Source organism: Trypanosoma grayi (genome assembly GCF_000691245.1).
Source record: "Trypanosoma grayi strain ANR4 Tgr_156_V1, whole genome shotgun sequence".
NCBI classification, from domain to species: Eukaryota; Euglenozoa; class Kinetoplastea; order Trypanosomatida; family Trypanosomatidae; genus Trypanosoma; species Trypanosoma grayi.
The window spans coordinates 3,393-27,184 of record NW_008825775.1 but is presented as its reverse complement, the minus strand read 5'-3'; the positions used below and the strand labels follow the sequence as shown (position 1 = coordinate 27,184).

Here is a 23,792-nt window from a genome sequence, read left to right as displayed (position 1 = left end):
GCGTAGGCGCGGCCTGCGACGAGAACGTCGTCCCGCGCCGACAGCAGCGCTCGCCGCATGCCGCGCAGCAGCTCGCCAACAACCAGCGCTGTGCCCTCCCACGCACCGCTGTCATCCTCGTCGACATGTCTGTCGAGGCTGCTGCTTCTGCCGCTGCTGCATCTGTCTTGTTGCTGCCGCTGTCGCGAGGTCAGAGCTGTACGCAGAAGGCGCTCAAGCTCCTCTCCGCTTGGCTTGCACGATATGAACCCCACATGTGACCGCTGCTTCTCTTTCGGCTGCTGCTGCTGCTGCGAACGGTCCTTCTTCGCGGACCCATCCAGTAGGAAGGCGTCTGCGCCCCCACTGGCGACGAGTGGGTCGTGCTGACTATTATGCTTCTGTTCTTCCCTCACAACGTCGATGAGCTCCTCGCATTCGCGGCTCATCTCGTCGCACCTGTCGGCGCATGCCATCGCCGCCTCCGTCAGCTGTGACCACATTCCTTTGGCGGCCTGTCGCTTGCGCACGGCCTCCTTTGCCCCTGCTGCTGCCTCCGCCCGGGCGCTAAGCTGGGCGCGGAGCTGCTCAATCTCCAGCTGCCGCGCGACTGCCTCGTCGGATAGTGTCTGTATGTACGTGTCCGCCTTGGCAAGCTTGTCCACGACAATCGACAGCTCACTCGTCGTCTCCGCCTCTCGGCGTTGGCTTGCCTCCACTTCCTGCTGTAGCTGCTGCTGCGTGGCGTGAGCGGTGGTGATTTCCGCGTCCTTGGCAGCCGCATCATCGCGGAGAAACTGCACCTCCTGCCGACACTGCTGCAGTTCCGCCGTGAGGCCCTTCTGCTTCTCCACCAACTCCCGCACAACGCGTTCAAGGTCCTGCCGCACCACCGCGTGCTCGGATCTGCGGCGTAGCAGCTCTTGCTCGCGGTAACTGGCGTCCTGCATGGCGAGCACCGCCTGCTCCCTCCAGTGTTGCAGCTCCCTCTCCATGCTAAAGATGCGGCGGTGCTTCTCGAGGCTTGTGACATCGTCCACATTATACTTCCGCTGGGGTGCAGCAGCCACATCCGGCGGGAGTACTCGGACATCATTGTTGTTGTTGTTGTGGTGGTGGTCGCTGCTGCCGCTCGTCCATCGGCGATCGGCGGAACTAGAGCGAATGCGGCGTATGCCCGTCGATGACATTTCCCCCCCACTCACCACTCCTTACAACACACATAGAGAGAGAGAGAGAGAGAGAGAGAGCAAAAGAAACAAAAGTACATATAGAAAGGGAGCTGCAAGTTGTAGACGGATAAGCCACATCCCCATCACGCCCAAAGCGCATGACAAGAACGTCGTCACTCCTGCAATCACCAACACCCTCCGTAGAGGGCGCAGCGGCAATACCAACAACCACCAGCGGCGCGCAAACCTCCACGCGGAATGAGACATTGCTACCGGCGTGACGCGAAGCTCACAGGTGGGGTGACTATCTGCACGCAAGCAACACACCCTCCTCTGCCAAAAGGCTAGACCCATCAGCGTGATGGTGGCGTAATACCTCAGCACCACCAGCAGCGGGTTTTCTGCAAGAAACGAACCAGAGGTCAGCCGGCTCCCACTATACAGCGAAGACGAAAACCTTGACGACCATAAAGCGACGAAACCAGAGCAGATAGCGTGGGGCTCAAGACGACAGCAACCAACCCTTATTATACGGAACAGTCATTGCAGCTTTCGTCCTCATCTCCACTGCCTTCTGCTGTTGCTGCTGCAGTAATGGCGGAGATGAGGAGTAATAACTGAAACTACTTGGGGCATGGTACTCTGGCGCACACATGGCCTTGCAGCAGCAGCAGCAGCAGGGCGAGAGCATGAAGTGTAAGAAACACCAAGAGCCGTGCGCCACGCCTTGGCAGCTGATGCTACTGAAGCAGCTCGCGCCTATTGTCCCTTCCCCTCCCCATTCAGGCCCATCGCACCAGTGGGGTCAGACGGCGGTGATGACTTTGTGTTGTCTCTCCCTTGTGCACTGCGGTGGGGGTACCTCTGTTACTCATGTTGCTGCTGCTGTTTCTTCTTGAAGGAAGAGGGAAGGACACACCACGACTCCTGCGTGCGGCGTCCGTTTCCAACTCCCTTGACGGGCAGAGAGCTCCCCCCCCCCAAAGCCAGGGGAGGGGGCACGCAACGGCAAACGTGGCCTCATACAAGCGTTGGCCGGGAGCCTTTCTCCATGGGGAGGTGTACGTGCGCCACACCAGTCTACGCCTTCTTCTCGCAATCGAGGAGCGGTGGAGACATGAGAGCACACACAAAAAACAACAACAACAACAACAAGCCATCAAACAAATGACACAAAACAAAACGAATAATGCACGGACCTTATATTGAGAACGCTACACAAAGAAGCAATCGTCTTACACGCGCCACCACTTAGCAAAGACAGGTCTATCCCCATGCACGCATACACGGCACGGCTCTCAAGACGCATGCACATACTGTGAAGACTGCGTGATGAGTCTCAGGGAGAAAAAAAAGTCAACGCAAATGCCTTTTTAACAAAAAAAAAGTCTAAATGAATGAGAATGATGAAAGAGGAGCAATCGATTTCCACCACCACCCCCCACCTCTTCTCCAGACGCCACGGCACGTCCCCTACTTATGCTTCTCCGCCCGCCTACTCCCACAGCCATTAGTGTAGTAGAGGTACACGGAGCACATGACGAAGACCCCAGCCGTCAAGTCCTGCGGTGTCAGCGGCTCGCCCAGCACTGCTGCTGCCAACAAAGCCATGAACACCACCTCCACGGCCGAGGCGAATGCCTTGACAATCACATTAATAAACTTCAAGATAAAAGCCGCAGTGAGGCCGTTGAGGGCGCCCACGAAAATAATCGGAATGAATATGATGTGGGCGTTGCCAAAGAAATTTCCATGTAAGTACTCCTGGGGTGCGAGGATGAGGCCAAAGAGGAGATTAAAGAATATACCGTACAGATACAAGAAGAAGTTCTGTTGGTGAATACTCAGGTGCGCCTCGCGCTTCAAGGCCAGCTCATTGTACACCCCGGCCAGGGATGAGAGGAATGCCTGCAACAGCACCACCAGCACGCGTGCGTCCATCATCTGCACTGCCGTGGGCAGGATGTACTTGATGACGAGACCGAGGGTCAGTACGATCAGCGCCAGCCACTGCCGCAGCGACAANGAGCGGTGTAGCACTCCCACAGAGAGAAAACCGGTAAAGAGAATGCGCGTCTGCATGAAGAGCTGCACCGTGCCAGGATCGAAATGGCGCAGGCTGATGTAGGTAAGATTATTATACATGGCGTAGAGCAGGGCAGGCACGACGTACAGCACACTCATGCGCCACAATTCCCAACGATGCGGCGCCAAAGTGATGCTGTACAGCAGCAACTCACCATCACTTGCGTACTTCAACACCACTGAGACAAGAATCTTCGTCACCTCCATTGCCATCACAATGGAGGTGCTGTCATACGAGAGGATGCTCTGCTTCTCAAGGTATTTGCTGTAGCGAATTGCGAGGAATAGAATAGTACTGGTACCTATGTACATCGCCGACAGCGCTAAGCTGCGCCACACACCGAACTGCGTCCCTTCCTCAGGTGGAACCGCCGATGTGGAACACACCGCTCCCTCATCGTTGCTGCTGCTGCCGCCGCCGCCGACATGTACACGAGTGACGCCCCTTTCCTGTAGGGGGCTGCAGGGTTGCATTTATTTGCACTTCTTGTTGCTGGTCCTTCTCGTCTCGGCTCTTCACCACTCCCCCCCCCCCCNCCTCCCCACCGGAGAGGATGGATGCTGTACACTCAGGCTGTTTTCTCCACCACCCACTAATAAAGATCCAAGATCAACACGTGTGAGATGACGAAAGCAAGCAGGCTCTATATATTCCACACTATATATCTCACAGCACGGGTGAAGAGTGCAGGAAATTATCAGAGCCAGCAGCAATGACAGTGCCCCTGCTTCACGAGAGGAGCCAACTACGCTGCTAGAAGGTCTCCTAATATGCTCACAACCTAGCAACAAACAAACAAACGAGTATGAGCGGCAGAAAATAGGAGACAGAGATACAGAGTCGCCGATGCAATAGCACATGCAAAAAACAGACAGGCAGACGCGTACATAAATTTGAATGCATGTGAGCAGAAAATAATAAAACAAGGCAGTTCTTGACGCATGCCTCAAGACACACCACTTTACTCGCCTCGGTTCCCGCCTTCCACTGCCCTTCTGCTGCTCTCGCCGTACGAACGCAGCGCGACCAACCAGCACCCTGCCTCACTCGCCGAAGCCGATGGCGGTGGCAGCAGCTGTACTTCTGTCACTCCGTTTGCTATCAACAACTGTAGGTACTGCAGCATCATGTTCGCGGCAGCAGGGGCGCCGTACTCATGCTCCCACAAACAAATCTGACACAGTCGCTGCACAGTGATGCGAATACCGGCCTCCTTGTCAACTGCCACGTGTTGCCCTTCAAACACCCACCACAGACGCACCACGCGGAATATGCGACGCACAAAGACGTACCGCGTAGTGGAAAAGACCACCATATCATTAGTGGCACCCTCTTCCGCATTCTTCCCTTTCTTCTTCTGTTTTGTGAGGGCTTCCGCAACTTCAGATGGTGTGCGGGTGGCTACCTCAAGCGGCTCCATGGCGGCGGGCTGCAGAAACACACAGCGGCACACTTCCAATGGCCTTGGGTTAACGTTGAGGCCGCTGCTGCACTGCACCCACGATAGGTACTGCGCTGACGACACCTCCTTTGCCCAAGTGGCTTGTTCGTGTGGCACGCTGCTGTTGCTACTGCCATCGTCGTCAATGGCCTCTGCATTTTCCTTTTCGACCGGCGGATCCTCCACATATTCACGCGAGGCATATCGTCGAGAGAGTGAATGGCGCTCACCACTGTAGTGCGGCTGCAAGTGGCGGCACCGCTCTCGCTCAATGCGTGCCCATAACAGTTCCGTCCACTGCTTGTGTGCCTCGCGGCGGCGCAACTCGCGTCGCTCCATCTGCACCACGCTAGGGTTGGCGGTGTACACCAGTAAGAAGTGCAGCAGCGACTGGTAATGCGCTGCGAATGGGAGACTTTCCCACTGAATTAGTGCCGACAGTCGTCCCAGTGTGATGGGGGTGCCAACGACATGGCCGAACAACAGTCCGATCTGCTCGTTGATGATCTGCATCATCGCGGAGGAGGATTGGGTGAGCAGCGGCGCCCCCACCAACGTTTCGCCGAGGACTCCCTCCCGCGCCTCCACACACCAGCGCCGAAGACAATCGTTACCCTCAACGGACTCCCGAAACTCAAGCGGAGCTTCTGGAGGTGGTGGGCCTCTGCGCTGCGTCCATGCCTGTGATTGATCGCCATCGCCGGAACTACCTGCAGGAGCAGCGTTACGCAGTAGCAGCGGAAGGTCGCGCTGGTCAAAGGTGCTGATCCAGTGGTCGACAAGACTCTGTGAGATACACATACGCTCATGTGCGGTGCTGCCTGGCGCCATGGCTGCAGCTACCTTAGAGGAAGCCTTGGGTCCATTATCCTCATCGGGGATATCCAGCATCACCCACCAGAAACTCAGCATGTAATTCCACCCGGATACTTCCTTCAGCTCCACCGACTCCACTGTGGCATCGTTAACGCCACTGTTATTTTTGTTGCTGTTGCAAGATCCTTCTTCTGGCGACACGATTCGCCACGCCGTTCGCATCCATCTTTCATTGCGGTCAGCGGTATTCGACGCAAGACATAGCGACGGCAGGTTCGGGTAGCAGACGAAGCCGCCTGGTGAGACACGGAACTGCGAATCCACAGCGAGCAGGAGTCGCACGGTGGACTCCACGGGACAGGGGCCACCTCCCGCTCCGCCTGTCGCGCCTCTCCGCACCATTGCAGGAGGCATGATATGACTGCGGAGATACTCGATTCGACCAGACGCCTCCGCCACATTTGCTGGTGACACCTTTGCAGCAGCAGCAGAAGACAGCGGTGACGTGGGAGACGGCGTCGTCGCGCTCTCACACGGCTCTTTTTCGTGTGCGTTCCTCACCTTCCGCACCAACTCGTCTGGAGTGAGCGGCTCAGACGCGAGCAGCACTTGCCGCACCATGATCTCGCGTATGCGACGCTGTGTGCGCACGTGCGGCATGACTGCTTCTGCCGCTGCTGCTGCTGCCACTTTTGGCTTGGCGGGAATAGCCCATCTGACCCAAGTACGCCGCATACCCTCCTTCTCTGCGTTTGTACGTCTATGCGTGGGCCCTCGTCCTGCAGCCACAAGAGTCTGCGGCGGCGGTGGCTGGGGGTGTGGTGGGGCGCGGACACACAACCTCTCCCTGCGGCAAATTTCATTTTGTGGGCGTCATCGCGTTCCCAACAGAAAGTGGGATAAAAAATAAAGCAAACAAATAAAGAACAAAGAAGAGGGCACAGTACCTAGCACAGGTAGAAGAAGACCAGGTTAAATGCTACAGCGCACAGCCAAACGCATTAACATACATCCATGCTCTCCCTTCTTCAACTCCGCTTCCGTGCGGCTGCCAGCAGGGATGCGGCGTTGGGCGGAGCCGCGTAGAGATTGCCGGCCACACCATCGATCGCATTCACAACATGCAAGGGAGAACAAAAAAAAAGCGCAGCACACGACATGCCCAACACAGCACAGACTTAAACCAATTGGCGGCGCCCAACCCTCGCGGCCTCGCACAGTGTGCTTTGTGCGTGTGGGCTCTTCCTCTCCACCCAGGGCAGCCGTTTTCAGCGATGCTTCCGTATAATCGCCAGTCGTTGCATTTCGCGCTGCACGGCGTTCGCAATACCGTTGAAGATACGCCGTTCCTCCTCCGTTTCACTCTCCTCGTCTGTAATGCCGTCTGTCGCCGCCACCGTTTCGCTCGATGAGGCTGCTGTTGTGCCTCTACTCGCTTGCGTTTCATGCACCACCTCCGGCATGCGCTCGATGAGGTGACTGAGCGCCGCCATCACATCACCCTCACCATCGGCCTTTACAGTACTGTCGCTATGGCTGCTGCTGCTGCTGCTGCTCTCAGAATCCTCCTCCNCCTCCTCTTCTTCCACCACATCTTCACTCTCTTCGTCCTCACCCTCGCCGTCGCCTTCAACACCCTCCGACTCCATGCTGCTCAGCACCTTTAATAGTTCGGCCGCCGGCCCCGCCTTGTCGCCCCACCGCCGCGTCATCTGCAGCGCCACCGCCGCGGCCCGCACCGTCTGTTGCTGCTGCAGCACGTGCAGGAGTGGGACTGCCAAGGCAACATAGTTCTGAATGTCGTCATCCTCGTCGTCGCTGGCTTTTGCAGTGGCTGAAGGCTGACATCGATTCTGTGTACTGCCCGTGGTCTTTTTGTTGCTACTGCCACTTTTGGAGTTTAACTGCTGCTGCTGTGGGGCGGTGACAGCGCTGCTGCTCGGCGTCGGCGCGTGTTGCATCACCCTCTGGGCGGCGAATTCCCCAAACAGCTAATGGACTGCAACACACTGACACGTTATATATATATATTCATTGAGAGAGAGACGGGAGGGAGAAAGATAGATAAATGAGTAACCGAAGGGTATGAACGACGATGTGGTCCGCCAGGCCTAAATAACACACATACAGAGGCACACGCCTACAACACAGAGACACAGGCACAACTACACACAGCCAGGTACGATACGGCGAAAATACAACACGACCAGGCGACCCTTGGCGTCCGCACAAATATACGCGGAGCTAGGCTTCTGCGTGTATACGTTCATCTGTGTCATTTTTTTCTTCCAAACAAAACGTCCATTACGTCCAACAGAAGACGGGATCTTCAAAACGTCCATCCGTCAGAAAAATGCAACCATAAACCAAACAAGAACAACCGCGTCACTGGCCTGTCCTCCTACTGTCCCACTCCCGTCTGTCCGCTCCCATCACCGACGGGGTGCGGCGACGAGTGCGACACTGCGCCGCCACTGCTGCTGCAACACCCCTGGGAACGTGCTGCTCCCTCTCGCCACTTCTGCTCGCGCTGCAGCTTCTCCACCTCGCCCGCACCGTACATCGCCGGCGACAGCGTCAGGAGCGCGACGTAGTGAAAAATAGCTGTGATCACAAAGGTGTACTGATACCCCTTCGCCTCCGCGATGTAGCCGCCCACCACCGCACTACCCGCCCACGTAAAGGATGAGAAACTCTCAAAGGCAGACCACTTGGCGCGGCTCTCCTTCCGCACGTAGTCCATGATGACGCTGCGTGTGACACCACGCGTGCAGTTCATCATCGCATTGCGAATAATGAAGACCGGCAGCAGTATAACCAGATTCAGGTGCGTCAGCCCCATAATCAGCAGCAGCGTGGCGCCAATCACACGTACAAGAATGACCGCGGCAACGCGACTCATGTAGCGTTCGCCCACGTGCCGTACCACAAGCGAAAGACCGGCGGTGACCACGGAGACAGTGATATACGTCCCCATGAGTATAACTGGTGACACGCCGTGATCGTTAACCAGGAACAAAGGAATGTAGCGCATCGTCATACCAGATCCGACAGCAACGAGGAAATCGACAAGACACACCAGGTATGGCACCGCCGACCATTCATACATCCAGTTTGCGTAGTAGCACGCCGCCGCAGCCAAACGCCCTGCACTGTTGCGCTCGCACTGAGCCGCAAGAAACTCTTCATGCCGACGTTCACTTCGTGTGGCGATTTGGAAGAGAAGGGCCTCACGCTCCAAGGAAGCATCTTCTGGCGTTTTCGCCGCTCCTCGAGGTGTCGTTGTTACCGGGCTGTTTGACAGCGACGTGCCCAATGTGTTATCCGCGTCGATTTCGTGCTGCACGAATCTTTCCTGCGAGGAAAAGGGACAGTCGGTGGGACTGACGACCTGCTTCATCGGCGAACTCGACAGCTGCTCGTCGTCTGTGCTCTCCACGTGGATGACAACTTGTGCCGTGCCACGAGTGGCCTTCTCGTCGAGTGTGTACTTGTCCTTCATCGTGAAGAGCAGTAGGTGGGCAATAGGATGCAGTGCGTAGCCCGTGCAGATGAGCTTCTGCAGACTTCCAATGTCCCAGTCGTTGCCGAGGCGCAGCAGCATGATGAGAGAGGTGAAAGACCCGACACAGTCACAAAGCGTCTGGTTGATCCACTTGAGGTTGTACACAAAGTCGCGTCGGCCGGTCTCTACGCTGTCAGCAAACAGCGTTTCTGTACCAGTGGCAATTATCCCGGAGTATGCCCCCCATAACAGCGACGCAAAGAAAAAGACGGGCACTCGCAGCACCGTCACACCATAGATGGAGAGCGCTGCAGCAAATAACCCGCAGACGGCGCCAATTCGCACCACTGTCTGCCGCCGTACACTGACGAAGAAGCCGACAAACAGCGCCCCCAACATCTGCGCCATGCCAGACGTCGCAGAGAGCCACCCAACCGTCGTGTCACCGGCCATGCGATTGATGAGTATCTGGAAGGCCTGGGCGTACCACAGTGAGAAACACGCCCCGTCAATGAAGCAGAAGAGCAGCACCCGTTGGACGTTTGGGTTGCGCAGCGCTGCCCAGTCGCCGCGGAGGAGGCTGTCCAGACGACGCCCCAACCGGCTTGGGCTATGTTCACTTCCGCTCATGCACACCTATATCTATATATTTATATATACCTCTGTGTGTGCGTGTGTGCGCCGCTGATAGGGGGCAATGCACGTGATGAACCTAATAACATGATTTATAAAAGAGAGAGAGAGAGAGAGAGAGAGAGAGAAATGTAGTGAATTAAAGCAGAAAGAACCAAACAAAGACAGGTCAGTTGACCTGCCGCTCCGTCACACTATCATGGCCACGATACACAGTGACCGCCTTGCACATACACAGCCTATAGACACAGACAGCCTTCTTGTCAATTTTTTTTCGGATTCACATTAATACTGTCTTGCATGTTTGCTGCTGCACGATCCTCCTCCGACAGTATACTGGGATTGGTGCTGCTGCCTCCGCTACTTCTGCTGCAGGAGACTTCCAGACATTGCCGGACATCACGCTTCTCTTGCTTTGTCGCGCGTATTTGCTGCTCCACACTGTGCGAGGCAACAGCGGCTGGCACGAGTGCGAGGATGCCGACGTAGTGAAAAATCGCCGTAACAAGGAAGGCGAACTGATACCCTTTCGCCTCCGCGATGTAGCCGCCCACCACCGCACTGCCCGCCCACGTAAAGGATGAGAAACTCTCAAAGGCAGACCACTTGGCGCGGCTCTCCTTCCGCACGCAGTCCATGATGACGCTGCGGGTGATACCCATTGTTGAGTTCATCATCGCATTGCGCAGGAAAAAGAGCACCACGACAACACCCAGTCGCGCCATATCACCCTTCGCAAGGGCAAGCAGCAACAAGAAGGTGGTCCCCACAGTGCGCACCCCCACCACGGCGGGGAGGCGACCAACGTAGTGCTCCCCAATGTACCGCACAACCGTGGCGCAGAGCGCGGCACCGCAGGAGATGGCGATGTAGGTGCCCATCAGCCACACAGGCTCGATGCCGAGGTCATTCACAAGAAAGAGCGTGAGGTACTGCACCGTCATGCCGGAGCCAACAGCCATCCAGAAGTCGGTAAAACACACTAAATACGGCACTGCACCCAACGAAAAGAACCAGGAAAATACGGTGCCAAACACACCACAGCGGGCCGCACCTGAAGGGCTTTCATTAAAACTACCACCGCCACTGTTGGAAGGACGAATGTTGACGTTTGCGTCTAGACACGCCCCACTCGCGTCCGTCTCACATGCACTAGAACTGTTAAGGTCGTTACGTTGTATAGAAGGTTTCTGCTCATAATGTGTGATACTGTCTTCTTCTTCCTCCTCTTCAACTGAGGGTGACGACACGTGTGCGAGGAGTGACCTCGCTTGCTGGCTCTTACGCTCCTCGCCCCCAGCCGCGTCGAACACAACAGGCACGCTCTGGCGCAGCGCGTATTCATCACCTAAAAGGAAAAGCAGCAGGTGGGCGATTGGATGGACGCCCAGCCCTACGGTCATGACGAGTTGTATGCTCTCTCTGGACCACTCGTTGCCCATCACCAGCAGCATCACCAGCGCCACCAGGTACCCGACGCAGTAGCACACCGTCTGCACAATCCACTTGAAGTTGTAAATAAACGCGCGGCGTCCCGAGGCAACACTGTCGGCGAATAACGCCTCTGCACTCGTTAGCACCAGACCCGTGTATACTCCCCACAAGGCTTGAGTAATGTAGAAGGCTGGCATCGTCAGCAGATGCACCGCCGCCAACGTCGCAGCGACTGCAACAAGACCACAAAACGCACCGACGCGAATGACATCTTGCCGCGGCAGCCGATCGCCAGCGTAGCCAGCGGCAGTGGCACCCACAATTTGGGCGATGCCTGAAGCAGCGGCACACCAGCCGACGGCAGTATCGCCACCTAAAGTGCTCACGAGCACTGGGAAAAGCTGCGCACTCCAGACACTTAGGCAGGCACCATCGAGGAAGTTAAACAGAATGATAAGCGCAACATTGCGGTTGCGAAAAATGCCGCTGCGCGTTGCCTGGTAATCCATCCCCAATGGCCTGCGACGTTTCCTATGCAATAGCCAAGCAAGTAAGCGCATGAAGGTGTAAGAGAGAGAGAGAGAGTGTGTGTGTGTGTGTGTGTGTGAGAAAATCACAGACAACGGCGATTACGAAGCCACACAACGGAACCGAGCACATACTCACTCACTCACGGGCATATATACATATATATATATGTATATATGAAGCGCAAGAAAGGGTGGTAGAACGGGAGGGGGGGAAACCACAAATGCACACGCCATAACGAAAGAAAAAAAAAAAANAAAAAAAAAAAATAGGACAGAAAGAGACACACACCTCATGGCTTCCAATAATCCCCGTAGCTCACTTCCGAGCAGAGCTGCGTGCCGAAGCGGGCGAGCGTCTCATTCGCTGCGGCGATTATTGTTGTGGTACCCTCCATGCCAAACTCCCCGCCCCATACATTCTTCACGACGCCTCCGGCCTCCGTGACAAGGAGGCTGCCGGCACAGACGTCCCAAACTCTACCGGCAGGCTCCATGTATAGGTCTACGCGACCAGCAGCAATCTGTGCGAGGATGAGAACACAGGCACCGTAGCAGCGCAGTCCCTGCACAGGTTCCATCGCAAGTCGCTGGCGAATGTGCCCCGCTGCCTCGACCACCTTCTGGAGCTTCTTCTGCTTGACCGCGTCAATGTCGATGTTGCTGTCGGNCGCTGGCGAATGTGCCCCGCTGCCTCGACCACCTTCTGGAGCTTCTTCTGCTTGACCGCGTCAATGTCGATGTTGCTGTCGGCGGAGGCGGCTTTCTGCTCCTCCTCAGACAGCCTGGCGCCGGTGGGGTAGTTGAGCACCACAAGCGCAGACCTTGGCGTGGCGTCAAACCACGCGTTGAGTTGATGACCGTTGAGGAACGCACCCCTGCCGCGGATCGCGGTGTACATTTCCCCCATCAACCCACTAGAGGAGACCGACCCCGTCGGCGTATTGGAGGCTGCGGAAAGAAATGGACAGAAGACGACCGCGAGCACGGTGACCTTCTTGATGGTGAGTCCAATGCTGACGCAGCAGTCACATGCCCCATGAATAAACGCCATTGTGCCGTCAATCGGGTCGACAATCCACGTCGGGGCGTCTGTCAAGGGCGCGTCGGGGGACATCTCCTCCGTGATGAAGTTGAACTTGAATGAAGGGAATCCAGCCTCAGACTTCTCATGCTCCACCTTCGCATTGAACTTCTTCAATATCTTCGTGATGATCTCGTCGCAACGCTTGTCATAACACGTCACGAGGTCTGTACTCGATGATTTGACCTGCACGTCGAGGAGCTTCAGCGCCTTCTCGGCATCATGTTCGGCGTTTCTAGCGCTGCCACCCTCCTTAAATAGCCTCGCCGCAGTCGCGGCAGCAGCCACACGACGGTATTGATAGAACTCCCACATGATGGCCCCTGCCTTTCGCGCTGCATTCATCGCAACGCCAAGTGCCTCGTCCAGGTTGATGTCGTACTCCTCCATTGCTGTATGGGTTACTTTGACTGCGTTGTACTCACACGCGACTTTGCTAATAATGCTTTCTCCCTTTCGATGGTTTCGCAGAGTCATATAGATGGGAACAGGGAAAATATCTCCAGAGTGTTGTACAAGGAACAAAAAAAAAAAAAATAACGAAGGGATGAGGAGATAGAAATAGGAAGGCCCATTCTGCCTACATTCCTCCTTGTTTCCTCTTTCCTTTTCTTTTTGTGTACTAGTGCTGAATCCTCCAAATGAGATTGGGAGGGAACACATCAGACCCCAAACAGAGCGAGGAATCCCCCATTCGTACTTAAACACCTCAACAACACTCCTTTCCTCCGATCGCCGCTTCTCACACACCACCATTCGCCGAAGCGGTGGGCCTGTGATGCCGCACGGTTGGTGCGAGCACCAACAAATCCCCAGTTTTCCACCCGCGACTAGCCCCCTTTGTGAGGCGAAGCTCATGCATCGTTATGTGGTCCCCGGTGTGGAATACAGGCCTGTCAACGCGCAGAACAGTAATACCTCGTATTTGCGGCTTCCTGGATGGATCAACGAATACATGAGAAAGATGCACCTTAGCGACTGAGAGTGGGGGTGGGCGATTGCCACGTCTGCGACCCCGCCGCGTGAATGGTGCATCTTCCTTCTGCTTGTCTTCCTCTTCTCCTTCCTTATTATTAGTGTTTCTGCCTGCCTCCGTGCGCTCGCGCTTAGCGGGCGGCCCCTCATCTGGCTCTTCATCGGTGAGGGAATCGCTGGGGTTCTTGTCGTCGTCCTCCTTCTGTGCGCACCCGGCACCGCCATTCTCATCCCCCTCCCCTTCTCGAGCACCAGCCTTGGAAAGCCCCTCGGCGTTCCCTCCCTCCTCTTGCTCAGCCAACTTCCACGACCCGTGACCATCCCCAACTGATGCTACCGGGTGTGTGGTGTCGGACGTAGCATCAACAGCAGGGGGCAACAGCACACGCCTGGCCGCCGCGCTGGACGCCAGGACTTCCTCCAGTATCTCTCGCAGCGTCGTATCCTCCCACACATACACAGGCACCTTGAAAAATGACGGAATGACCCGTTCCTCCACCAGAGTCGAACTCCCTGCCCCGTCCGAAACAGCGTCCTCTTTGCGGGTTCCACCAGCCATTGTGATTGGCGCGATGTCCTGCAGGAACGCCGTTGGCTCAACCATGTTTGGATCCACAACCACAATCACCGAGAGGCTGTGCGGCACAGCTGTGGGAGCGTGACGGTTAGTCACGAAGGACTGCGGTGGCGCCACCCAGAATGCGCTGCGATCCTTCAGCTCCCTCTTCACCCCACCGCTGCCAGCGCCACCTCGGCCTCGCCCCCGTGATCGCATCATGTTGTTTGTTCTCAACCTGGTTCTACACGAGGGGGAACTATGGTTTGCCCACACCAATGCCACGCGGTGAGGAGGAGTATGGGGGGCGGGGAAACGCCAGTGGAGAGTGGGGCGCAACAGCAACAAGAACAAACGGGGTGGGGGATGGGAGAGAAAGAGAAAGAGGGAAACCAGTGAGCCAATCAGGGGGGATAAATGGTCCGAGGCACGCGAACAGAAACGAGCTACGAGGGGAGGTGAATCCATTGCTAGGCAACCACGCGCATCGACACCGATGTCAGCCACTCCTCTGACCTCCAAAACCAACAAAACAAAAACAAAAGACATGGATAACACCGGCCACAATGGAATTCGCATTCTTGAAAAGAGAACAATGCGGCAGTGTTTTTCCCCCAAAATCTGCGTTCGTTAACCTTTTCTCTAACTTTTGCCTTTTTTCTTTTCTCTCTCTCTCTTTCTCTCTTTGTATCCTTTCCCGCGTGGCTGCCTTACACCACCACGCGGCTTCCCTTTCCTCCTCCGCCTCCTCCCTGGCGAGAGAGAGAAGAGAGGCACGCAGCCACACTCTCTTAAAACACACACACACGCACACATCAAATCAAAACAAAAAAAAGAACCGCAACTAAAATAGGAATGCCTCTTCTCTTGCCTCGGCGTGTGGCATACACGTGAGAGCTGACACGAATACACATCGCTGAAGCAGGCACGCGAACGCACCCACAAGCACAGACGCAAGCAAACAGGCACGCGGGAGTGGGAGGGAAGGGGAGTGGGTAAGTGACACGGTGTACCACAGAAACACGACATCGCAGCACGAAAATAAAAAAAAAAAAGGAAATATCAACCGCAATAAATGAACCAGGCACACACACACACAGAGAGGGAATCAACCACGCCTAGCTAACGCCTTTGTCCATTTCTTTTTGTCACGGCGCGTCTTTCTACGTGCGTGTACGCATGTGTGTGCGTTGCCCCTACGCCTTGTCATTTGCGCCCTGTTCCGAGTATGGCGTGGCGACCGTGACGTCCGTCGCCACCTCCGTGCCGCCCTCAAACGGCGAGGCGCCCGTGTGCTGCGAGCCGTCGGTGTAGGCGTTCGTCGGCGTCGGTATCTCATCCATCGGCGTTGCGTCCGACATGGAAATCTCGTCATTGCTGCGTGCTGACGCAATGGCTCGCGGCGAGGCCACACGGGAGGCGAGGTTCTTCGTGAAGGCGAGCTTGCCGCGACGCGCAACGCCCTGCGAGTAGAGCGAGAAACAGCCTATCGCGGAGAGGCCGAGCTGGTACACAAACAGCGCCACGAATGTCTTCCAGTAGGTCCAGCCCTCAAAGCCCATCTGGCGAATCATCGTGTCGCCGTCGGCGATGCTGCAGTTCGGCGTGACGGGGTCGCAGATAACGTCCAGGCGGCTAAACTCGTTCGTGAAGACGCCAAGGTAGGCGTGGCGAGGGAAGGAAACATAGTTCAGCCACACCCAGTACGGCTCCAGCCGCTCCGTGTTGGCGAACAAACCAGCCACAATGAAGAGCGGGAGGAAAATCACCGGCAGGAGTGCAAATGCCGTGGTCGAGGTCTCAAAAAAGGTCGCGAACATCAACCCGAACGAATAACCCAACGTGGAAATGAGCACCAGAATAAACCAATGCACGAAGAAGGCGTCGGCACTGCGATAGAAGTGAATCATAAAGTACGCAATGAGGTCAAATACGGTAGGAAATATTATCTGGAAAGGCATTTCTGCAGCATATTTCCCGATAAAGTATATAAACGCGTTGTACGAATCATTGGCCTGCTCCTGCAAGAAGACAGCTCTCTCCGGCGGGTAAACCGAAACACCATGCATCGCAGAACCAAACAAATTGTTCAGCAGCGTCATATAAAGCGCACCTGTGCGATCTTGCACACCCTCCTGTGTGACCTTCACATTGAAGAAGAACAGACCCATGAACACCGCGAAAAACAGTGTTTGGAAAGAACGTCCGATAAAGGCACTTGGGTCACGACGATACATACGAAGAGAGCGCTTTGAAAGCTCCGAAAACTGCACACCAAAGCTGGAGCCCTTGAGCCTTAACTGCTTCTCCAGGAAATCGTTCTGATGGGTAATAGGGCCTTGCACAACACTCAAACACGCGTTGCTGTTTGCTTTAGGGGACATAACATAGTCTTCCCACGCTAACCACAACTGAGACAGCTCCTCTTCTGGAAGCTGTAGGATGTTCATGTAGTACTCGCTGGGATTAGTGCGGGGCGGCAGCTGGTATCCCAGGCTGGCAAAGTACTCCATGGAGTCTGCCGTGGGACCATGGTAGATGACGTGACCCTTGGCGAGCAGCAGCAGGTCGTCAAACAGTTCCACTAACTCAGATGAAGGGGAGTGCACTGTTGCAATGACGGTACGCTTGTCTCTCTTCGCCAGATCCTGCAGCATTTGCCCAACACGCACGGCGTTCACGGAGTCCAACCCAGTCGTCGGCTCGTCCAACAACATAACGTACGGATTCGTCACGAGCTCAGTGGCCACGTTGGCACGCTTTCGCTCACCACCAGAAACACCCTTCAAAATGCCAGGAATGCCCAGCACAGTGTCCTGGCATTTGGTCAGATGCAGCCGTTGAATAACCTCTTCCACAAGACCCTTCGACACCTCCTCACTCATGCCAAGACGCACGCGACATGCGAAATGAATCGCCTCACGCGGAGTCTCTTTGCCCATCACAATATCATCCTGCGATACGTACGAAACGAGCTTCTTGTAGCGCTGCGAGTAGATGGTGTTGTTCAAGAAACAGCAACCCTCCATGGTCGACGAGGCGTTATAGAGCTTTCCTGTGATGGCGCCCATGAATGTCGTTTTACCAGCACCTGATGGTCCCATAATTGCCAACACACGCCCACCCAGCGCAGTGCCGCTCAGGTTGTACAGCAGGGTCTTCTGCGTGGTGTTACCATCATCATCCTCCACAGGAACTTTGTAGGTCAAATTCTCCCACGTAAAATTCACCACATTCTCAAGCACGAGGTTCCCATGTTGGTGTTCTTCGCCATGGAGTTCCTCAGCCATTACTTACCGCTGTTACCGCCTCCCGATCGGTTTGCGAGTGTTGCGTACCGGAGTCTAAACCGCTATAAGTTGCAAAGCTACAAAAATAACAACAACAAGAGCAGCAACATAAGTAGTGGAAACACCAGAGAATCCAGCAAGCCATTTAGCCACAAGGAGAGGAAGGAAATTATACAATAATATATATATATATATATGCAACTGAAACACTGCCCTGGACTGTCAGAATTTCACCGGAGAGCTCCGGCAAAGAATACGCCTGGATGGTTATGTGACGTGGCACCAACGATGCGATAAACCACAAGAAGAAAGAAGCAACAATCGTTGTCGAAGTCTCAAAGTGGATCCCCAATGAAGGGAAAACCCACACCCAGACATTTTTACAGCCAGCTTGAAGTTTCCATGCGTTGTAGCAGTACGGCAGTGGTCCGCGCCCACGTCGTTGGTGCCGCGACATCACCCCGCCCCCCCACACCACAGCGGGGGGGGATGGACGCACTGATAGGTGGTGTCTTTCGCTAGCGGCAGCGGCGCCTCACGCTCATGTGCCCGATTATCTCCTGACTCTCAAAGACGGGGGGAGAGAGAAGGAATCATAAAATAATACTGGAGTGCAACATGCAGTTCACACAGCGCCAGAGACGCACACACACACACACATACCGATCCATTTACTGAGAAATAAATCAGCCCCAAAGCACACCACCTGTTCGCGAAAAACCTCCTCAAGCCTTGTCGTGTTTTGCTTTCTCATCATCGGAAGACCCTTGCTCGGTCATCGCAAAAAAAAAAAAAAAAGAAACTCTTCTGAATCGCAAACCTTCTTTCCCGAAATCCCTCCCCGGAAACGGTCTCTCTTGTACTGCTTCATACATAAAACACAAGAGTGTATAATTGCAATATATGCCAAGTATTTGTGAGACGCACACACGTGTATGGCGCGCGGTTGTCCCATAGCTATTCCCCTTCACTCCCCACACAGCACACACCTACACACGCGCCCAAGCTCAGCCCGTGAGCGCCACGCAAACGCTTCCCACACCCCAGTACAAAGAAACCCACACAAAAAAACAGGAATAACGAGCGAACACACAGGGAAAACAGAAACCAGCCGGCCCTCAGTCTCACCACCCTCTTCAACCATCTTCGTTTCTGAATTCGTTGCATTTGGCCGATTTTGTTTCTTCCCGTGCGGTTGCCCGACGGATCAAAAGAAAAAAAATCAACAACAACAGCCCTTCCCCCCCAGTGAAAAAGAAAATCCTGAAAAATGCCATGCAGACCATAGACAGTATTACAGGTTACATCTTCATACATGGCAAGCACAGTCAGTCAAGATGGTTATTTCGCTTTCTCCTCCGCCTTAATGAGCTCCAGAATACCGTCCTGCATCTCCTTCACTGCCTCGTACTCGGAGAGTCCAAGGCGGCGCTTGTTGCTGATGTCGTACACACCATCAGGGCTGTCTGAGTGCTCACCGGCGGTGCCGCGCACCTGCAGGTTGTACTTGGCCGCCACCTCCTCCAGCTTGCTGAGGTCCGCCCCGAGCTTCGGCAGCTTGATGTGCACACTGGCGCGGATTGTCGTGCCGAGGTTCGTGGGGCAGAAGGTCAGGAACCCGAGGCGATCATCACGCGAGAACTTCACCTTTTCTTCAATGATGCCAACAGCCTGGACAAGGCGACCAAAGACCTCCTTCAGGTTGCCACCCTTCTGCATCGAGATGATGCGCAGGTGGTCCTCCTCGTTCACCCACACAAGGAAGGTCTTGCTGTCGTTGTGGTAGATGCCACGACCCGTCGGCCAGTACTCACAGGCGTGGGCAGCCTGCAGGAACCGGTCACCCTCCTTGAACAGGAAGTGGTCGTCGATCAGCTGCTGCTGTGTCTCCTTCGACATACCGGTCAACGGATGGTACTTCCCTTGCAGCTCGTCCGTCATGGACTCCAGCTGCGTCTTCACGCGCTCCTCCATCTCTTCGTACTGCTCCTTCTTAAGGCACGGGTTGAACGGATAGCCCTCAAGGCTACGCCCGCAGCGCACACGTGTGGAGATGACATACTTGCTCTCGGGGTCAAGATCGACGAGCGTGCTGAGGTCGCCGAAGTCCTTCGGGGGCTGCTTGTCGGTCGGCTTGAAGCCCTTGTGGTAGTCCTCGATGATCGCGTCGAAGAGAGGGGCAAACAAGGTGTACGACTCCGCGTCAGGCGCATACACACCGACGCCGGAGTCCAGGTTCTCCACACCCGACTGGATAACGTCCATCAGTGTTGCTCCCATCGTTGTCTTCTTCGTCTTGAGCTCGTCGAACACTTCCTTCGTCAGGTGCTTCTTAAGGAGCGAGTGGCACTCCGCGGCGTCCTGCAGCTTGGCGAATGCCTCCTCAAGCTTCTTAACAACATCGTCGTCTGCATCATTCTTCGCGTTGTCGGACGTGTTGGGTACATCAGCCTTCTTCGGTTCGTTCGCTGGCTTCTTTTCCACCTTCCGTGCCTGTACCGGTGCCGATGGCGCGGCCGGAGGAGCGTTGCTGGGCTTTTCCTTGCGGCGTGATACTGCGGCTCCCATGTTTGCTGTTTGTGTGAAACGAGGTGTTTCTTTTTTCTTATATCTCCTTGCGTGCTTTCTTTGTAAAGTGGATTAAGTTACAAGGTTGTTGAAGAAGTAAAGAGATAAAAAGGATTAATGTTCCCTGTTGGAGAGCTTCTATGCGTACATGTCAAGACGGGCCGACCATCTGTGGTATCTTCGCGCATTCGCTCCTTCATACAGGCGCCAATGCCTGGGTAGTGACATCGAATCCCACAAAATCAAAGGGAAACGGTGTTTGCGTGGGTGTAGGATACGCCAAACGCGACGACGCCTTCCTACCGCCACCGTCATTGCAGCTCCTCGCGTTGCGCGGCCCGCTGTGGCCATCTCTGCCCCGAATGACAGGCTCCCGCTCGCGTGTGAGGCCCATCGAGACGGCGCGGTTCACCCACCACATAAGCGCCTCTACCTTTGCTGCAGCAGTTGGGTACATTGCCCGGTCGCTGTCGCTGCAGAGCGAGAAGGTGGTGAGGGCGACGCGCGTAAAGGCTTCAACAAATGGAAGGAATGGCAACGCCGTGCCGCCGCCAGCGTAAGCCCTTTCCACATCATGGGATATGGGAGTAATGACAGAGGGATTGTACGGCTTCTGCTGGTGGTGTGATGATTGCTCCTGCTGTTGCTGTTGTTGCTCTGCCCGGGGCTTCTCTCGGCGCAGGCGGTGGAAGAGCGGGGTGAGCAGAGCGTCAACGAAGGCGCGCTGTAGCAGTGACTCATTGATGAGTGTCGGGAATACATTCACCGCGTGGAACAGCGCATGAAACCTATTGTACAGCACCGCGGAGGTCCACGCCACCCATGCCTCCTCGCCGGAATCTCCGGCGAATGTTGCCTGGTGCAACTGACACAGTGCAGTGACACGCTCTCGGTCAGCGGACGAGGAGGACGGTCGATGGCTCATGGCAGCTGTCGTGCTGTACGCGTTGAACAACTGCAGAAACTGCTTCTCATTGCGCACCAACAGTCGCAGCACCTCATCCACGGCGAGAAAACGATCTGATTCCTCCGTTTGGTATTCCTGCTGCTGTTGTTTTTCCTTTGATGCAGAAGTCGCTCGGTGAAGATGCACATTCGCGGTCTCCACACGCTGCACGGCATCTTCGTAAGCGGCGATGAAATGACCCTCGCCGAGTGTGTTGAGTGACGCAAACAAGAGTTGGCGCGGGTCACACCATTCCATGCTATCACCACCCTCGCATAGACTCCGCTTCCGGTGCTTCCAGCTGTACAGGAATAGAACCACACGGCAAAAGAAACTGAAGCTCATTGTGGCACACACGTGGTAGCCGTGCCGCTTCACACTCAACCCGTGCAGCACCTCCGTCACCGCGCGCCAGTCGTGCAGGCTCAACCGCACAAAATCACCCTGTTCGCTACTTTTGAAGGCGGGAACAGCAGACTGCATGACGTTGGGTGTGAACGACAGAGGTATAAAGGCAGAGAAATATTCTGCATGCGTCAGAAAGCGCCAGAAGCTCAACAGTGAGAGCGAGTACGCCGCATCCAACGCACCTGTCAAGCTACCCGTTGCCGAAGTCCACAGATTGGACAAGAGATGCGGTGCAGCGCTCCTGCTGGCGTAGTGCGCGTACACCCCAAAGAGCCGCCGAACCGCATCTTTCAGCCGTTGGCTCATTGTCGCACCCGTCAAGACGGTACGCCGCAACGACAGACGGCCACGCGTTGGAGCAGTCGTCACTGAGCCAATAGCCACATGACCCGCGGAACGCCGACCACCACCACCACCACTGCCTCTGCTTCCTTTCTGAGCATTGGGCCTTTTGTGGCAACGCGAGACATTGACAGGCGCAGTGGTTGCGTCGTGAGCAGCCGCACGTCCGTCAAGGCGTGTATATTTGTGCAAGATGCCGTTCTCTAGCTGTACACATTCCGCTGTTGCGGGTGCTGCTGCAATCGACACCTTGCCGGAAGAATCCAACTCCAAGCGCCCGTCACTGCCTTCACCCTCACCGTCGCTACACTGCAGCAGCAGCAGCAGCGAGACAGACTGACGCAACCCACTACTCACGAGAAACGCGACACGCGGCACAGCACCAGGTGTATACACATGACATACCGCCATGTGCGTGCAGCCAACCAGACCAGCCGAAGTCGCCGAGCTGTCTACAGAGCTGCACGGTTCAACAAGCGTTTCCACGCCATGCCGTGACAGTACACGCAACGCCGCGTGTTGACTGTCAACAAACACAACACCGCCGCCGCCAGGAAGAACCGCTAGAGCACTCGGCACACCCAGCGAGGCCTGCCGCACGTCTTCGGCGTCAATGTACGGCCCCGCGCCGCCATGCAGCCCACCGGCGATGGTCCACACGCGTGGAGCACGACGTGCAGTAGTTTCTCTGCAGCCCTTTTCTTTTTCGCCTTCGTCTCTTCCTTCTTCGTCTCTTCCTTCTTCCACGGCCTCTTCGACTGACTTTTCCACTGAAGGTGAGAAAATGCAGGAACTGGGCGGTGCCACCGCTTCCGCTTCCGATTCCGCCTCCCTCACTCTCTCCTTGTTTGCTTCGGCTGTCTTGGCCTTCTCGAGGCCTGTAATGAGCCGCAGGGCGCCGTTGGGCCCGTCAACGAATAGCAAGCCAGCGGAGCACCATGCCAACGCCGCTGCCTCCTGCAGGCGCGACGCGCGAAAGGCACCGTCGCGATAACCGGGCACACCGTCAAGCCCTGAAACGGTGCGCACGAGTCTGCTGCGGAAGTTCACGTACCGAATCGCGTGGTTCCCGATGTCGCTAACAAATAAAACGTCGCAGCGGGAAGTTGCGGCCCTTTCGTCTTGCTGACCGCTGTCCATGTTAACGCCGGCATCGATGCGCCAACACAGCGCAGATGGCGAAGCGAAGCGGGCTGCATGAAACGGCCCATCAACGAATCCAGCAATTCCACCGAGCAGTGGCCTCGGGTTTGCCGCATGATTGATCCGCTGTCGCTGTGTCTGGGCAATCGCATCCTCGTCCTCCAATTGTTTTCCGCGGTAGCCGTGCGACGAAACCACCCGAGCCTCCAATGACTCCGTGTCTACCTCCATTGCCCAAATAGCATGCAACGNGGCATCGGCGACAAGAAACGAATGCGTCTTGACCGAGGAACCTGGGACGATTTTAATCGGCTGCTCGACTTGCAGGGTATTTTCCTCCGGTTTCGCACTCTCTTCGCCCTCTGACTTGGGCCTGGAGGAGAGACCAAGTGCAGATGTGTTCTTCGAAGAGGAGCGGGAATGGGCGACGGAGTTTGTCACCACAATCGTGTGGACGCTGCTGTCTTCCCCATCCTTCTCTTTCGTGAGCGACATCTGCCCAGCGGGGCGTTGCCCTCCTGCTGCTGTGGTGCGTGCTGCCACCTTGCGTGCGCTCACGCTATGGTCGCGCACACAGCCTGAAATCGCAGCAATGGGCAGACGGCAGCGGGTAGAGGTGGGCGGGCCGTTGTCACGTAGATGCACCACAAACACAGTGGAGGCGCCGTCCCTGGGACTCTTCTCGGAGTCACACGTGACGAGCAGGTGGTTTTCATCAAGAGGAAACGTCATAAGAGCCGAACACGGATGATGATGATGATGATGACGAGGTCTTGAAGATGTTCTATCCATCGCCAGCGGCAAGTCGAAGAGCGTTTTTCTCTCAAACACTGTACGCATATTCTGCAGCCTCATTACGGGCGGGCTTGTGGCGCCACCACCACCAC

General features: G+C 55.8%; 11 protein-coding genes across 11 annotated transcripts; all 11 read right to left on the bottom strand.

Moving 5' to 3' along the window:
• Positions 1-2: 2 nt before the first annotated feature.
• Positions 3-1,169, bottom strand: DQ04_01561110 (hypothetical protein; the record flags this gene model as incomplete). The annotated part of the gene is made up of 1 exon (XM_009310861.1): positions 3-1,169. A coding segment is annotated over one exon (1,167 nt), but the record flags the coding sequence as incomplete, so codon positions are not given.
• Positions 1,170-2,624: 1,455 nt separating this feature from the next.
• DQ04_01561100 (putative nucleotide sugar transporter) lies at positions 2,625-3,710 on the bottom strand (the record flags this gene model as incomplete). Its single annotated transcript, XM_009310860.1, has 1 exon — positions 2,625-3,710. One exon carries the CDS (start codon positions 3,708-3,710, stop codon positions 2,625-2,627), a length of 1,086 nt encoding a protein of 361 aa, XP_009309135.1.
• A 488-nt stretch (positions 3,711-4,198) lies between these two features.
• Positions 4,199-6,115, bottom strand: DQ04_01561090 (hypothetical protein; the record flags this gene model as incomplete). Its single annotated transcript, XM_009310859.1, has 1 exon — positions 4,199-6,115. One exon carries the CDS (start codon positions 6,113-6,115, stop codon positions 4,199-4,201), a length of 1,917 nt encoding a protein of 638 aa, XP_009309134.1.
• A 647-nt stretch (positions 6,116-6,762) lies between these two features.
• DQ04_01561080 (hypothetical protein) lies at positions 6,763-7,455 on the bottom strand (the record flags this gene model as incomplete). Its single annotated transcript, XM_009310858.1, has 1 exon — positions 6,763-7,455. One exon carries the CDS (start codon positions 7,453-7,455, stop codon positions 6,763-6,765), a length of 693 nt encoding a protein of 230 aa, XP_009309133.1.
• Positions 7,456-7,895: 440 nt separating this feature from the next.
• On the bottom strand, positions 7,896-9,629 carry DQ04_01561070 (hypothetical protein; the record flags this gene model as incomplete). The annotated part of the gene is made up of 1 exon (XM_009310857.1): positions 7,896-9,629. One exon carries the CDS (start codon positions 9,627-9,629, stop codon positions 7,896-7,898), a length of 1,734 nt encoding a protein of 577 aa, XP_009309132.1.
• A 266-nt stretch (positions 9,630-9,895) lies between these two features.
• Positions 9,896-11,575, bottom strand: DQ04_01561060 (hypothetical protein; the record flags this gene model as incomplete). The annotated part of the gene is made up of 1 exon (XM_009310856.1): positions 9,896-11,575. The coding sequence occupies one exon, from the start codon at positions 11,573-11,575 to the stop codon at positions 9,896-9,898; it is 1,680 nt and encodes a 559-aa protein (XP_009309131.1).
• Positions 11,576-12,098: 523 nt separating this feature from the next.
• Positions 12,099-13,067, bottom strand: DQ04_01561050 (myo-inositol-1 phosphatase; the record flags this gene model as incomplete). Its single annotated transcript, XM_009310855.1, has 1 exon — positions 12,099-13,067. The coding sequence occupies one exon, from the start codon at positions 13,065-13,067 to the stop codon at positions 12,099-12,101; it is 969 nt and encodes a 322-aa protein (XP_009309130.1).
• A 352-nt stretch (positions 13,068-13,419) lies between these two features.
• Positions 13,420-14,430, bottom strand: DQ04_01561040 (putative trans-sialidase; the record flags this gene model as incomplete). Its single annotated transcript, XM_009310854.1, has 1 exon — positions 13,420-14,430. The coding sequence occupies one exon, from the start codon at positions 14,428-14,430 to the stop codon at positions 13,420-13,422; it is 1,011 nt and encodes a 336-aa protein (XP_009309129.1).
• Positions 14,431-15,404: 974 nt separating this feature from the next.
• Positions 15,405-17,498, bottom strand: DQ04_01561030 (putative ABC transporter; the record flags this gene model as incomplete). Its single annotated transcript, XM_009310853.1, has 1 exon — positions 15,405-17,498. One exon carries the CDS (start codon positions 17,496-17,498, stop codon positions 15,405-15,407), a length of 2,094 nt encoding a protein of 697 aa, XP_009309128.1.
• A 1,341-nt stretch (positions 17,499-18,839) lies between these two features.
• On the bottom strand, positions 18,840-20,066 carry DQ04_01561020 (arginine kinase; the record flags this gene model as incomplete). The annotated part of the gene is made up of 1 exon (XM_009310852.1): positions 18,840-20,066. One exon carries the CDS (start codon positions 20,064-20,066, stop codon positions 18,840-18,842), a length of 1,227 nt encoding a protein of 408 aa, XP_009309127.1.
• Positions 20,067-20,262: 196 nt separating this feature from the next.
• DQ04_01561010 (hypothetical protein) lies at positions 20,263-23,760 on the bottom strand (the record flags this gene model as incomplete). Its single annotated transcript, XM_009310851.1, has 1 exon — positions 20,263-23,760. One exon carries the CDS (start codon positions 23,758-23,760, stop codon positions 20,263-20,265), a length of 3,498 nt encoding a protein of 1,165 aa, XP_009309126.1.
• Between the last annotated feature and the right edge of the window lie 32 nt (positions 23,761-23,792).